Genomic DNA, 17,111 nt, shown 5'->3' on the forward strand with positions numbered 1-17,111 from the left:
CTTCTTTGCATTTCTGGCCAGAAACAGACGGCGACGGTACATATTTATCTAGCTCTTGACATTTTTTCAAACAATGTAGAGAAGTTCTCAAATCGGTATGGTAAAGAGGAAAATCGTTTTTTCACTGATGTCAATACCGATTGCAAATCCTTTACAAAGTTATAAAAGTCCGCAGAGAGTTTTCAACATTGAACACAACACCGTCGAGTACAAACATTATGTTTACAGTATCAACTATTTCCGTGTAAATACGAGCACACTTAACAGCGTTACCTAAAATTCGACTTACCGTATACACCTGTGTTTTACTTGTGTGTGAAATATGTCGACCGAGTACGTCGAATTTTAGGTAACGCTGTAACATGCCATTAATTAAGACACAACCAAAATTTTTTCAAGTACCTTTCAAATGGTGGAAAGTATTAAATGTTCGGACTATCAGAACTGCTGCTTTTGTATTGTTAAATGTATTCAATTATATCGTTTGACAATTTTTTTCTTCTTCTTGGTTGGGGTGCGTTTTATATAACATCCAGGCTCTCCGAAGATTTGTTTTATATTTGGGTTCATTGGATTGGTTGTATTTTTATTACTTTTTTGAGTTTTCCAGATCAAGCTTTAAATTTTTCTTGACCATGACTGTCAGATGTTCGCATACTCTTCAAGATCAATCATGACGGATCAACATTATTTTCGATTCAACAAAAATATGACGTTAACTTCCAAACAAATATTATTTGGGTTTCTACATCTTTGCCAGCTTACTCGATGTTCGGTGAAAGAGAACGATCTGCAAGATGAGTTTTTCACCATTTTACACTCGACCAGTAAGATAGCTCAGAAAGGTCTAAATAACTGTGCAGTTCTGGGGTATTCACAGCTGTTTTTAGTTAAATTTATTAGTTTAAATTATATAATTTAGTTTTATTTATAAAGGTCAAATTGTTGTCTCATACCGGTTGGCATCAACAACGTCGTTTCTTTTTTGGATCCCGGTGGTGTGGGGTACAAAAATTCCATTTCTCTGAGAAAATCATTGTTCTTATTCTGTACTTTGTACGCAAAACTACATAGACAGCCGGACAAATAGACAGACGGGCGGAAATATGAGCTCCAGGATATAACTACCAGCTAAGGCCAATTTTTTAAGGTTTTTAAGACATGCACTGACTGGCGATTTTTCTTATCGGAGATGTTTGTTATATTTGTTTTTCAGAAATCAAAGTTCTATAAAAAATAACTTTTTTAGACACATACATTTTCAAAAGTTAACGTTGGCCCTGTAATTTGCAGATACCCCGTAAGCTCATGGCTTTTTTCCGACCACCTTATGTGTACCACACAATATTATACTAATTTGGAAGTCTATTTTACAGCACTGCTAGGAAAATGCTAATGAAATTCTAAAATGTACAAAAACCTATTTCCGAAGAAATTACTAAGAATTTTGTGTAATTTCCTTTAGTGTTTAATATTGGTTACATTGAAGTTGACAATCATATTTTAGTAAAATTATTTTCACAGAAACCCATTAGTATTAAACATTTTTCCGTTTTCCTTCAAGTTGTCTATCCTACCCAGATATGGAAACCAAATTTGAATTGCTTTCCAATTGAAAGCGAAAATTTTTGTTTTCAAAATGTAATCGCAGGTAATTAATAAATGGAAGTCATATTTTCATTAAAGGTATCGCAGGATTAAGAGATTTGAAGCACGTATTACAAAGGACATTTTCCTTCATTTGCCGGAAAATTGTCATTATATAATGCAAAGTGTTTAATATAACATGAATCCCAATTTGGTAATTTCGAGCGTTTAAGGCAGTATCTTAAACAAAACATTTATGGTCAGCATAAAATTCTAAGTCGATTAAAGGATATCCGTCTCTCTGTCCATTGAAGTCACGATACGGCCACTTTATTTGACGTAAATATTTTGTATTGTGTATAGGATTTTGTGTTGGTATGGTGTATTAGTCCACGTTTTCGTAAACCCCACATGACCTACCTCCCACGTTCAAATAGATGCCACCTCCAAAAAGTTTTCGATGAAGATTTACGTTTACGTATATCACTCATATTCGCTACTTTCCAATGTTCTTCTTGTAAAATGTTATTGCTGATGCATACACCTTATTAATCCACCTTGTATCCAACGTACCGTACCACAAAATTCACCTTCCACACTGTGGTAAATTGCTTTGTACAACCATATTACCCAAATAGGCAGGGTCCATATAAATTAAAGTAACCAAATAAAAGTAAGGAGAATTTTAAATTATAAATTCAATTATATTCTTCTAAATACGAAATTTAAGAAGAGTTGGACGCTTATTTCGCTTTCTGTGAGCGTTTTGTTTTTTAAAATCTTGTACCCTTTGTGGGGCAGGTAGCAAAAGAAATGGTCCGATCTCTACCATCTTTATTACAGATCTTATGTTGATGGAAATATTGAGATGTATCAAGTCTGAAATGGAATCGGATGTTAATTTCGCTTTTTATGAGTTTCTTCAAATTTTTGAACCTTTGTGGGGGAGGTACCAGAAGGAATGGTCCGACCTCTACCGTTTTTATAACAAATCCTGTGTTGATGGAAATATTCAGATGTACCAAGTCTAAATGGAATCGGATGTTAATTTCGCGTTTTATGAGCGTAATGGATATAAAAAATTTCGACCTTTTGAGGGGGAGGTACCAGAAGGAGTGAACCGATGTCTACCTCCTTGACACCAGACCTTGGGTTAAGACAATCGGACTCTTACATCACATTTTATAAGAGTTGTTTTTGCTCAAAATGTCGACCTTTTGTGGGGGAGGTACTTAATGGAGTGGACCGATATTTTCCATTTTCGCACCTGGTCTAGCACTGACGCAAATATTAGGATTTGCAAAGTTGGAGCAAAATCGTTTCTGTTTCTGTGCAGAAAATATATTTTTTGAAAATTTCGATCTTTTGTGTACCAGAATGAGTGGACCGATATTGATTATCTTCGAACTCGATCTAAGTTTTACAAAAATATTACGATGTACCAAGTTAGGACCAAATCGGATCTCCCTTCGAGAGTTATGTGAGTAGAGAGTAGAGTGAATACGTCTCGTGTCGATTTTCTTAATGTTATGTTCTCATTGCACTTTCAATCACGTGGTTCGCTCTCAGAATTAGGTATACGAATTAACCCGTTCATACAGCACGATTCGTAATTCATAGTAACATAATTCCTTTCAATTTTTTTGTTTGTTGATTTGTATAGGAATTTGTACGAAAGTACATGAAATTAGCATTAATAGTAGAAGAAATTATTGTTTTTCCTCGAAAGATTTACTTTATCTTTCATTTAACAATTTTCATTCATGTTTTGCACTTTTTGTATAAAAAAGCGTACCTCGGGTGTGAGAGAAAACTAAATTTACTTTCGAGTTTTGCCTTGTTAAGGCGAAGATCATAGGTTTTATGATTTAAGTGTTTGTTTTCTCTTTCGAGACGAGCTTAATGATCTGAAATTTGCAGTGAAAAGGAAAGCCAGATAGACACTATCACACACTCACCACTATGGGACGCGTTCCGCCGTTGGTTAAGCGGCTCATCAGGCTTATTTGATGTGGATGATGGCTTACAAGGGCCGTTCTCTGGAAAGTAGTATATATTTCGAACTTATTGCAAATTAGCATATGCGAATTATACACTAGAAACTCTCCAGGTTCGACTCAAGTTCTATTGGCAGATCTTTTTCACAGCAACGTTTTGTTTTTGTAGTGATGGATTTTTTTTGTTGCTGTGGGATTTGAACCGCGGACCTCTGTGTGCAGCCAACTAGAAGTTGCCGTCTCTACGTTCAGAGACATTAACCCGTCTTCCTAAAGCAGCACTAAAACAAGTGTATGCATTGGAAGCAATGTAGTTGTTGTGGACAAAAAATCCATCACTACAAAAACAAAACGTTGCTGTGAAAAAGATCCGATATGGCGTTTTGTGATTTAATTCTATTTATCGATATACGACAGGTATACCCTTTTTATACCCTACAACACTATGTGTTGGGGGTATTATAAGTTTGATTGGGCCAACAATTATGTGGTTTCCCACATAGGAAAGTATATATGGATCTTCCCATCTCGCCGAGCTGAGTCGATCTAGCTATGTATGTCCGTCCGTCTGTCCATGTTAATTTGTAATCACTCTACATGTCGCAATTATGGCCCGATCCTCACGAAAATGGAGGTGGGGTTAAGGTCAGAATAGAACCCTATTGCTTTTGGGGATGATCGCATAACATCTAGGGGTTGAAATGGACCAAATTTTGTAGTTTTTTTTCCTGATTTTGTAGTTGCTCCAAAGGTCGCAATTATGTTCCAAACGACGCGGAAGTTAGGATGGGGCTAGAGCTTAGGGCTGGGCAGAAGTCTTCCAATTTTGATGGTAATCGGTTAATATTTAGTGGGTAAAATAGACCATAACATTTGTGTTAAATAAAAGTCAAATTTTCCATTAAACCATCAGCTCACTCATGTACTTGTTGCGGGTGTGGATACAGTTTTATTTGGAGTTCTTCACCTGGGAGCGTAATCTTGCTAAATCGGCAGGTTCAGCATTGGCACGTTTGGTTGGTTTGAACTGATTATGTTTCCGTCGTTAACTCCTCCCCATCTAAGTTCATGCGTCCTCGCATGAGCAACCACATTTGAGAAGAATGGAAGGTCATGAATCTTCTTACTGTTAGAACCTCTTAATGGTAATGATAAGTTTGATTTTGAATGAATGTTTAGTTGAGCATTTTCCACAATTTCTATTTCCTGGTCTGCATTAGAGGACTCCGGTTTACGTTTGGGTGAATTATTTTCCTTATTGGCAGTTTCATTTCCTTTCCTCCTTTTTGTTAAGTAGATAATGGTAGCCAAAATTATAAAGATCATTAGCAATCCAATGTTGATAGTAAGATTTATTATATTTTCGATTTTTAGTCTCTTGATTATGTGGGTATTGTTAACATTTACTGCTTCCATTCTTTCCAAAGTTATCACTTGTTCTTGAATACTAGAACTACTTGGCTGCAGTAGGGCAGGTAGAGGTTTGGTAAGAGAGACCTGAGTTGTTAAATATGTTTGGTCTCCAACTCGAACTGTAGAATTCAGGTGATGAATTATGAAGGTGCCATATATATTTGTTGTTGAATTGTCGATGTCTATTTGCCCTTTGTACTCGTTCAGTAGTATCATGCTGTCATCAACTAACGCCACATGTTCATCGTTAGTTGTTGTGCAGCGGGATGGTTTACTCCTTAGCAGATTTGGAATACATTCGGATTTACTTATGTCTAGGATATTATCAATGTCACTAATACTTATCTTATTATAATTCTTGCAGTCATTCTTAACACCAAATATCTTGTCGTTACATCTTAAAACATTTTTAAATATTGTCTAACTATTTTATTATTTTTCCTTACAGGTTTAATTAGCAAATTGTCACAATTTTCATTGTTAGTTGTAGGAATATTAACAATATAAATTATTTCATTATTATTTGAAGCGACTTTGACTTTTGAAAAATGTAATACCTCATCCATATTAGCAAATGGTATGTTATCATTATAAAAATATCTCTTAAAGTGTTAACATCTGTATTAGAAAAAATTGAATGAATTTACAATGTTTGATTTGGCCCAATGAATAGCATATTCTATATTAGACAGTTCTTCTTTAACAATTTCCAGCTTATACTTAAAATCTAACAATTTTTATACCCTCCACCAAAAAAGTATGGAGGGTATATTAAGTTCGTCATTCCGCTTGTAACTCATAGAAATAATCATTTTAGACTCAACAAAGTATATATATTCTTGATCAGCGTAAAATTCGAAGACGATTTAGCCCTGTCCGTCCGTCTGTCCGTCCGTCCGTCTGTTGTAATCACGCTACCGTCTAAACGAATTAAGATAGGAAGCTAAAATTTTGCACAGATCTCTCTTTTGTCTGCAGGCAGGTCAAGTTCGAAGATGGGCTATATCGGTCCACGATATCGTATAGAGCCCATATAACGGTACTCCCGATATTCGGTATTTTGATGATGTTGCCACATTTTTCAATGGATTTGTCTTAAAATCCACACAAGTAGTTCCTAGTGGGTACTTTATACCTCGGCAGAGAATTATCTATATAGGTCCACAATATCGTATAGCCTCCATATAACGGTACCCCCGGTATTCGGCATTTTGATGATTTTAGCCACATTTTTCAATGGAATTGTCTGAAATTCCACAAATGGAGTCCTTTGTGAGCATTTTACCCCCTAAAATAGAATTGTCTACATAGGTTCACGATATCGTATATCCCCCATATAAATGTACCCCCCGATATTCGGTATTTTGATGATGTCAGCCACATTTTTTAATGGAATTGTCTCAAAATCCACACAAGTAGTTCCTTGCGAGTACTTTACCCCCTGAGAGAGAATTTTCTATACAGGTCCACGATATCGTATATCCCCCATATAACGTTACCCCCGATATTCGGTATTTTGATGATTTTACCCACATTTTTCAACGGAATTGTCTGAAAATCCACACAAGTAGTTCCTTGTGAGTACTTTATACCTCGGCAGAGAATTATCTATATGGGTTCACAATATCTTATAGCCCCCATATAACGGTACCCCCGATATTTGGTATTTTGATGGTTTTATCCACATTTTTCAATAAAATTGTCTGAAATTCCACAAAAGGAGTCCCTTATGAGCATTTTACCCCCTAAAATAGAATTGTCTACATAGGTTCACGATATCGTATATCCCTCATATAAATGTACCCCCCGATATTCGGTATTTTGATGATGTCAGCCACATTTTTTAATGGAATTGTCTTAAAATCCACACAAGTAGTTCCTTGCGAGTACTTTACAAAATGAGAGAGAATTTTCTATACAGGTCCACGATATCGTATATCCCCCATATAACGTTACCCCCGATATTCGGTATTTTGACGATTTTGCCCACATTTTTCAACGGAATTGTCTGAAAATCCACACAAGGAGTTCCTTGTGAGTACTTTATACCTCGGCAGAGAATTATCTATATGGGTTCACAATATCTTATAGCCCCCATATAACGGTACCCCCGATATTTGGTATTTTGATGGTTTTATCCACATTTTTCAATAAAATTGTCTGAAATTCCACAAAAGGAGTCCCTTGTGGGCATTTTACCCCCTAAAATAGAATTGTCTACATAGGTTCACGATATCGTATATCCCCCATATAAATGTACCCCCCGATATTCGGTATTTTGATGATGTCAGCCACATTTTTTAATGGAATTGTCTTAAAATCCACACAAGTAGTTCCTTGCGAGTACTTTACCCCCTGAGAGAGAATTTTCTATACAGGTCCACGATATCGTATATCCCCCATATAACGTTACCCCCGATATTCGGTATTTTGACGATTTTGCCCACATTTTTCAACGGAATTGTCTGAAAATCCACACAAGGAGTTCCTTGTGAGTACTTTATACCTCGGCAGAGAATTATCTATATGGGTTCACAATATCTTATAGCCCCCATATAACGGTACCCCCGATATTTGGTATTTTGATGGTTTTATCCACATTTTTCAATAAAATTGTCTGAAATTCCACAAAAGGAGTCCCTTGTGGGCATTTTACCCCCTAAAATAGAATTGTCTACATAGGTTCACGATATCGTATATCCCCCATATAAATGTACCCCCCGATATTCGGTATTTTGATGATGTCAGCCACATTTTTTAATGGAATTGTCTTAAAATCCACACAAGTAGTTCCTTGTGGGTACTTTATACCTCGGCAGAGAATTATCTATATAGGTCCACAATATCGTATAGCCTCCATATAGATTTCACCTGGGAACGAAATCTTGCTAAATCGGCAGGTTCAGCATTGGCGCGTTTGGTTGGTTTTACTTGTTGTTGTTTGGTTTGAACTGCTTATGTTTCCGTCGTTAACTTATACAAAGGAAGGGGATGTTATCTAGAATGCTTATATCTCAAGAATGGCTGGACAGATTTCGACAAATTTTGTCAATTCAGAATGGCCTCTTGACATAAAAGAATACAATCTAAACAAAAATTGCATAAAAAGATGCTAATAATGATGTTAATATAGATTTTGTAGTATTTGTGACATTTTTTTTTCATATTTTTTATCGCATGCGTTTTTTTCAATTTGACTTACAGTACGTTTACATATAAATAGGATAACCTACTGGATTTGGATTAAAATTGTCATATCGATTACTTATACTTCAAATAAATCCTCTTGAAGTAGTTTAACCCTGAAAAAAGTTCTAACGTAAACATAACATTAATATTGAAGTGCATATTTTGTAATATTTTTTCACCTTACAACACAGGTTGGGGTTATTATATACAGTTTGCAATTATCGTCCGATCCTCACGAAAAAGGGAAGGGTTAGGATCAGATGGGCTAGGCCTATTGTTTTCAAAGATGTCCGCAATATATTTAGGGGTTGAAATGGACCAAAAACAGAACAAAATTTCTGATCACACAATCGAAGCCAATCGATGCGCCTGAGAAGAGAGTTAAGACAGGGAAGAATTCTAGCATTTTGGATGACCATTGGATTATATTTAACTGTAAAATTGACTACAACAACTAACAGCCCGACGGAGTGCATAAATATTGGGCAAATGTACCTAGTTAAAATCCTAATTTAAAAACCGAAATCTTCCAATATGGAGTTGGACATAAGGGGGCTTCTAACATATTGTAGTGTTGTAGGGTATAACATAGTCGGCCCCGCGCGACTATAGCCTTTGCTTACTAGTTTTATGACTGGTACTGGTCGGTACCGCTATATTGAACTCATGTTCATGGTAAATGGTAACTTACCTTGATAATGAGTTCGACAAATCTAAATACATCGGATAATTGTTATGTATTACAAATACAAAAATTATAACTTAATCACCTGGAAAACTTTAACCTTTACCGACCTAATAATGGAATGGTGCCGTTTTATGGTAAAATGTGGGCATATCATTTTTGATCGAGGTGCTTTATCTATTAGAAATTGAAATTAGAGCCACATTGCTGGAAAATCTGATTAGGATATTTCTACAGCAAAATGATAGTCAATTTGGAGGCCGAAACCACCAAAATTTAGAAATATATATGTACTACCAATAAAGGTTCATATATTCTAAGAAGCTTAAAAATATAAGATTAAGTTCTGCCATTGTATGGAAATCCAAGGAATAGGAAATGTCCCTAGTCAAAATCCTAATTTCAAAAGCGAAATCTTCCATATTGTAGTGTTGTAGGGTATAACATAGTCGGCCCCGCACGTAAAACAAATTCATGGGAAAATTTGGCAAAAATCATCAAAATACCGAATATCGAGAGGTACAGTTATATACCAAAGAGTGGTCCTATACATACAAAGTTTCGGCACTGTAGCTTGCACCCAATATGACCAACGAATTCCAATTTTTAGACAAATCCGTGAAAACATGTGGCAAAAATCGGGAGGTACCCTTGTATGGAGGCTATACCAAAACGTAGACCTATACATACAATGTTTTGCCAAACGAGCTAGAACCCATTATAATCTACAAATACCGATTTTTAGACAAATCCGTGAAGAAATGTTGCAAAAATCATTAAAATACCGAATATCGGGAGGTACCGTTATATGGGGGATATGCCAAAACGTGTACCGATATATCTCATTTTCAATACCAACCATCCTAGGCACAATACAAACTGTTCTGTTAAATTAATAATGTGGCCGTATCGTGATTTCAACAGACAGACAGACGGACAAAAAGGCAGTCAGACGGACATCGTTAAACAACTTGGAATTCCATGCTGATTATAGATATTTATACTTTATGGGGTCTACGATGAATATTTAGGGATGTTACAAACCGAATGACAAAGTTAATAGACCCTCCTTTCCAAGGTGGAGGGTATAAAAATACCAATATTAGGGTCTATACGACGACGTGGACCTGCATATGCATCCTTTGTCATAAGCCATTACAATATTCAAATGCTAAACTTGAAAAAGCAAGTTAAAAAGCAGTAAGTTCGGCCGGGCCGAACTTTGAATACCCTCCACCAGCGAATTTGGAAATTTTCAAAGAATAAAATCCGTTAAAAATTCTGTTAAAATCTTAAAAATATCAAATATCGGAAGATGCCGCTATATTTTGGGGGGGGGGGGGGGGGGAGTATACGATAATCTGGACCCATATGAACAAATCTATGTCTGGGAGTTAAGTACTCACAAAGAACTCCTCGGACCTATATAGATATTTCTCTTTCAGAGGGTAAAGTACTCTCAATGAACTTTTTGTGTGGAATTTCAGACAATTTCATTGAAAAATGTGGCTAAAATCATCAAAATACCGAATATAGAGAGGTACCGTTATACTGGGGATATACGATATTGTGCACCTATATAGACAATTCTCTTTCAGGGGGAAAAGTACCCACAATGAACTTCTTGTTTGGAATTTCAGACACTTCCATTGAAAAATGTGTCTAAAATCATGAAAATAACGAATATGTGGGGGGTACCGTTATATGGGGGCTATACGATATTGTGGACCTATGCAGGCAATTCTCTTTCAGGGTATAAAGTACTCACAAGGAACTCCTTGTGTGAAATTTCAGACAATCCCGTTGAAAACTTTGGCTAAAATCACCAAAATAACCGAATATCGGGGTGTAGCGTTATATGGGTGCTATACGATATCGTGGACCTATATAAACAATGTACTTTCAGGGGGTAAAGTGCTCACAATGAACTACTTGTGCAGAATTTCAGACAATTCCGTTGAAAACTGTGGGTAAAATCACCAAAATAACCGAATATCGGGGTGTACCGTTATATGGGGGCTATACGATATCGGGGACCTATATAGATAATTCTCTTTTAGGGGGTAAAGTACTCACAAAAAGAACTTCTTGTGTAGAATTTCAGACAATTCTCTTAAAAATGGGGCTAAAATCATCAAAATACCGATTATACAATATCGTGGACCGATATAGCCCATCTTCGAACTTGACCTGCTTGTAGTCAAAAGACAGATCTGTGCAAAGTGTTAGCTTCCTATCTTAATTCGTTTTAACTGTAGCGTGATTACAACAGACGGACGGACGGACAGGGCTAAATCTTCTTAGAATTTTACGCTGATCAAGAATATATACACTTTGTTGAATCTAAAATTATTATTTCGATGAGTTACAAACGGAATGACGAACTTAATATACCCTCAATACTATGTATGGTGGAAGGTATACAAACCGGTGAATCATGAAAATACCGAATAAAGAGAGGTACATGGGGGCAGTACCAAAACGTGGACCTGCACAGACAGGAACCTCAACTTGTACCTCAATTTGTAAACATTTTTGAGTGGGGTGTGATGAGTGCGATGCATGCATGCCCAAGGCTTTAATACACTCTTCAGAATATTTTCGCGATAATATTCGGCATTTATTCTGATGCCACGGTCGATTAATACGAGCGGAGAGCGACCATCGGTTGTTACGGCGGCCCACACCATCACCATGGCCGGTGCTTGAGTTCTGGTGGCCAACCGAAGGTGCACATTTTTCAGCTGACTTTGGCAAGTAACACGATCATTTTTTTCGTTTACAAACTGCTGGACAACGAATGTTTTCTCATCGGCAGTTCACCACTTTCGGTCAAGCGAAGCAAGTCTTTAGCTCTTTTGAGTCTATTTTCTTTCTTTTGTGGTGTAAGTTCTTGCACTTTTTGGAATTTCAATGGCTTTACCCCGACCTCATATTTCAATACTTGCCGATTGGAATATTGCGATATGTTCAGCTCACGGGCCATTTTTCGGCCACTACGACGCGGGTTTCTATCAAGTCGTTTCTTGACTTTTCGAACCATTTCTGCTGATGTTGCTGTTTTCTTCCGCCCACTTCCCTAACGTAACGTAACACAAAAGATTTATTCACATTTAAATGCTGGATTGCTCTAACGATAGCCACTTGTGGTTTTCCAGCCAAATAAAAGGAAATCACTCTATCACGAATAACTTTTTTTTTCTGGAAAATGCTCACCAAAATGCTTTTGTACACTGGTAATCAAAATAATGAGCTGTCACTGGAATTATTTTAATTCCATTTGATACGGTCAAAACGTGTCTAGTCGAAATAATGGTTTTAGACCCTAGGTCTCTTATTACCAAATCCGTTTCAGGACATTTACAGTCGATCTAGCGATGTCAGTCCGTCCGTCTGTCTGTCCGGCTGGTGCGCACGATAACTGTCGAAGGGAGTCCCCGATTGGGTCCAAACTTGCTACATCGTAATATTTTTGTCAAACTTAGATCGAGTTCGGAGATGGGTAATATCGATACACTCCTTCTAGTACCTTCCCCACAAAAGGTCGAAATTTTCAAAAAATACATTTTCTGCACAGAATGAGAAAGGATGATTCGATTTTGCCCCAACTTTGCAAATTCTAATCTTTTCAACAGTGCAAGGAAAAGTACGAAAATGGACAATATCGGTGGACTCCATCAAGTACCTCCCCCACAAAAGGTCAACATTTTGAATAATTATAACTCTTATAAAATGTGAAATAAGAGAAACAATTACATGATTTTGCTCCAACTTTGCAAATCCTAATATTTGCGTCAGTGCTAGGTCGGTGCGAAATATATATCGGTCCACTCCATCAAGTACCTCCCCCACAAAGGGTCATTTTGAATAATTAAAACTCTTATAAAATGTGATGTAAGTATCCCAACGTCTTAAAATTTTACACATCCCAATATTTTTCTAAGCCCAAGATCTGGCGTTAACATGGAATATATCGGTCCACTCCTTCTGGTACCTCCCCCACAAAATGTCGAAATGTTGAATACCCATGAAGCTCATAAAACGCCAAATTACATCAGATTCCATTTAGGCTTGGTACATCTGAATATTTCTATCAGCACAAGATCTGTTATAAATATGGTATAGATCGAACCCTTTTTCTGGTACCTCCCCCATACATAGGGTTCATGATTTTGAAAAACAAAACGCTCAAATAAAGCGAAATAAGCATCCAACTCCTGCAAATTTCACACATACACAAATTTTTGCTAACACCAGATCTGTTGCGAAGTTGATATATATCTGCGAACCCCTTCTGACATATCACCCACAAATGGTCACAATTTTCAATAATTTTATCTGTCATAACTTTCGAACATGTTATGCCCAAATATTTCTGTCAATAAGAAGCTTGATATGAATATGAAATTTATCGGAATTTATGATTTCGCATAAAATTGGACATGAATATCTATTCTTGTAATTCGCTCAATATTTTTTATTAGTATTAAATGAAGTATAAAAATGGAATATTTCGTTAGACTCTATCTGGTACATCACGCACATTTTAAGAATTTCTAAAAATTATTACATATCTCATATAAAGTGAAGGAGTAAGTCGATATAATCCATACCAGGAACATCGCAATATTTATATCATATTTTTGGAGTCCGATTCGAAATTGACAATATTGGTCCATTCCTTCGGAACCTGCTCCATAGAGGGTCAAACGTTTGAATAGTAGTAAAACTAGACAACATATATTTAAATAATCGAACATAGGCTAAGGGTATATATCTGTCGGCAATACCGACTGACACTTTTTAACTTGTTGGGTTATTGGGTTAGTAAATTGATTTGTATGTAATTACAACTGTCAAACATTGCCTTGGATACTCATTTCTCACTGAAAATCTTGGCATTTCTTACGGGTTTTGAAATATACCATATATTTTAATATTTTATTCCCTCTACCATAACATTGGGGGTATATTAGGTTTTTCATACCGAACGTAACTCATCGTATTAATAATTTTAGATCCAACAAGAATTAATCATTTTATTCCGATTTACCATATCTGTCTGTCTGTTCTAATCCCGTTATTTTCAGAAAGATTTGAGACATAGTGCTGAAATTTGGTACACTGCTGAATTTTCTGAATTTTTGTATTTGAAGTTTCTAAACGGTGCCTAACTGTTTTACAAAAAATTGTTGATATAGGTCCCAATATCATGGTGGAGGGTATCAATAGTTTGGCCCGAACTTACTACTTTTTTACCTCTTCTGTTCTTATACCCTTCACCATATTATGGATGGTTTATAAACTTAGTGGAGGGTGTTAAAAGTTCGGCCCGGTCGAACTTATCGTGTTTTTACTTGTTGTGTACGACAGGTCGGGTGTTGCTTTGTAATAAATAAAACACGAATATGTTATGTATTTTATTTAAATAGTCAAGATTCGCCATTCTGTTATTTTTGTAACATTGTAAAAAAAATTCTGATTGTCACCTATTTCTGATTATATATACTTATCTTACAACTAATTCTCATAGGTTGGTTGGTGTTGAATTATAGCGTTTGTATTATTGTAGAACTTTATATACTTATACATACCGATTAATGTCGGTTAACTGGTCTCATCTAATTATTGAATTCAATTCCAAACAATTTTTACAGATAAAGAGTATTCAAAAAACTAAAGGTACATATCCATGTCTGGGGAGCATAAAGGAATGGTGCATTGCGTGGTGGCATTCAGGTCGAGAAGACTCTGATGAATATCCCTACGAACCCGAGGATCCATCCGATATGGGGTAATTTCAATGTTATTTTTATTAATATTTTATTGTTTTGTTCCAGAATCTGAAAGAATCTAACAGCTTGGCATTTTCCCGTTAAATGATTTGATGATTCTTTCAGGTTCTGAAATGTTATGGAGTTGAAATGTGAAATTGTTATTTTGTGTGGAGATATTAAAGAGCAGATCAAATGTTTATAGAATCTAAATTAAAAAATATGTTGTTTTTGTAGATCAAGAATTTTTCATAATTTTTTCAGTTTTAAAAATAGATTTACAATACGAAAAAGACTAAAAATCAATTATTTCAATAATACTTTGCATTTGTATGACTTTTGTTAAAAATTCTACAATCTATATATATACAAATCAATTGTTGTTCGTTGGTAACGGTATCAGTTGAGAACGGGTGCACCGATTTGAATAATTTTTTGTACAAACATTCGTTATACCCCGAGTTAGGTTTTTAAAGAAAACAAGTAAAAAAGCTGTAAGTTCGGCCGGGCCGAACTTTTAATACCCTCCACCATTTGGTACAAATTTGGCAATTTCCAAAAAATAAAACCCGTTAAAAATTCTGTTAAAATCTTAAAAATACCGAATGCTTATACGACGACGTGGGCCTGCATAGGCAACTTTTGTCATAAATTATTACAATATTTAAATGCGAAACTTGAAGAAAAATCTGTTTATAATGTAGCTAAAATCGTCAAAATACCGAATATGGGGGGTACCGTTATATGGGGGCTATACGAAGACGTGGACCTGCACAGACAATTTTCTGGCATGGGCGGAAGTATCCATTACGAACTTCACATACGAAATTTGAAACAATCCCTGTAAATAACGTCTCTAAAATCATTAAAATACCGAATATCGGGGGTACCATTATATGGGGGCTATATGATGACGTGGACCTACATGGATCATTCTTTGACTTTGGATGAAGTATCCATTACGAACTTCAAATACCAAATTTGAAACGATTCCGGTAAACAATGTCGCTAAAATCATCAAAAACCGAATATCGGGGGTACCGTTATATGGGGGCTACAGGAAGAGTGGACCTGCACAGATAATATTCTGTCTTAGGCTGTAGCATCCATTGCAAACTTCAAATGCCAAATTTGAAATAATTCCGGTGAATAATGTCGCTAAAATCATCAAAATACCGAATATCGGGAGGTACCGTTATATGGGGGCTATATGATAACTTGGACCTACATGGCCCATTTATGAACTTAACCTGCCTACTGGGAAAAAATACATGTGTGCAAAATTTTAGCCTTCTATCTCAATTTGTTCGAAAGATAGCGTGATTACAACAGACAGACAGACCGACGGACATGGCTAAATCGCCTTAGAATTTTACGCTGATCAAGAATATATGTACTTTGTTGGGTCTGACATGAATATTTCGAGGAGTTACAAACGGAATGACAAAATTAATATACCCTCCATAGTATGGTGGAGGGTATAAAAATATTGACCACGCCTACTTTTACGCCCACTATTTCGATTTATCTAAAATCCTTATATTTGCCAAATTAATGAAGATATCGGTTTGAGAATTATTACACGAGATACTGTTGGCTTTCCAACCAACCGTAAGGTTTAATTTAGGGGCTGAGGAACGCGCCTGCTTTTAAATCTGTCTCTCTATATGTAAAAGAAAGTTATGTTAGTTACTACGCTTATAACATAAAGACCGCCGGTCTGATTTTAACGATTCAGACAAATTCGAAATTGCCTCTTGGCAGAAAAGCATAAAATCCAAAAAACAAAAAAAAAAAATCGCGTAAAAATGTGAAATTTTGAACATTTTCATTTTGACTTTTAAAATGTACAATAGTAATGTTTTATTTTGCATGATTTTTTTTCCATTTTGACTTACTATTTTCGAATGTACATTTGTAGTGTTTTTTTTTATACCCTACACCACATAGTGGTAAGGGTATTATGTCTTTGTGCATTTGTTTGTAACATGGAGAAGGAAACGAGATAGACCCATAGTTACTTTTGAGAACTTTCATAGAATCACTTTCTGAGTCGATTTATGCATGTCAGTCCGTCTGTCCGTCCGTCCGTCCGTCCGTCTGTCCATGTATTCTTGTGAACAAAATGCAGGTCGCATTTATTATTATGAGATGAAATTTTCCAAACAATATTTTTTTGGCCCAAGGACGAACCCTATTGAAATTGGTGAGAATCGGATCAAATTTAGATACAGCTCCCATATATATCTTCATCCGATTTCGGGTTAAATGTGCACCAAATATCCACTATCAGTCCAAATTACCTGAATTTTGGCACACCCAACCGAGTTCGGCCTAGAAGCAAGTATATCAAATTTGGAGAAAATCGGTTCAGATATAGCTATAGCTCCCATATATAACTTTCATCCGATTTGATCTTTAAGTCCCTCACATTCCTACTATGCACTCCACAACCGTGATATTTGG

The 17,111-nt window shown here is 36.0% G+C and overlaps 1 protein-coding gene across 2 annotated transcripts in view; it reads left to right on the forward strand.

The window, feature by feature from the left end:
• The window catches only part of LOC101893103 (muscarinic acetylcholine receptor DM1), an 80,940-nt gene that overhangs the window by 40,365 nt on the left and 23,464 nt on the right, over positions 1-17,111 (forward strand). For both annotated transcript variants that reach the window (XM_059124974.1, XM_059124973.1), the window contains one exon: positions 14,529-14,665. In XM_059124974.1, coding sequence (XP_058980957.1) covers positions 14,529-14,665 — 137 coding nt within the window. The remainder of the gene's footprint in view (positions 1-14,528; positions 14,666-17,111) is intronic.

The sequence above is a fragment of the Musca domestica genome, unplaced genomic scaffold (assembly GCF_030504385.1).
Source record: "Musca domestica strain aabys unplaced genomic scaffold, Musca_domestica.polishedcontigs.V.1.1 31, whole genome shotgun sequence".
Taxonomy (NCBI): Eukaryota; Metazoa; Arthropoda; class Insecta; order Diptera; family Muscidae; genus Musca; species Musca domestica.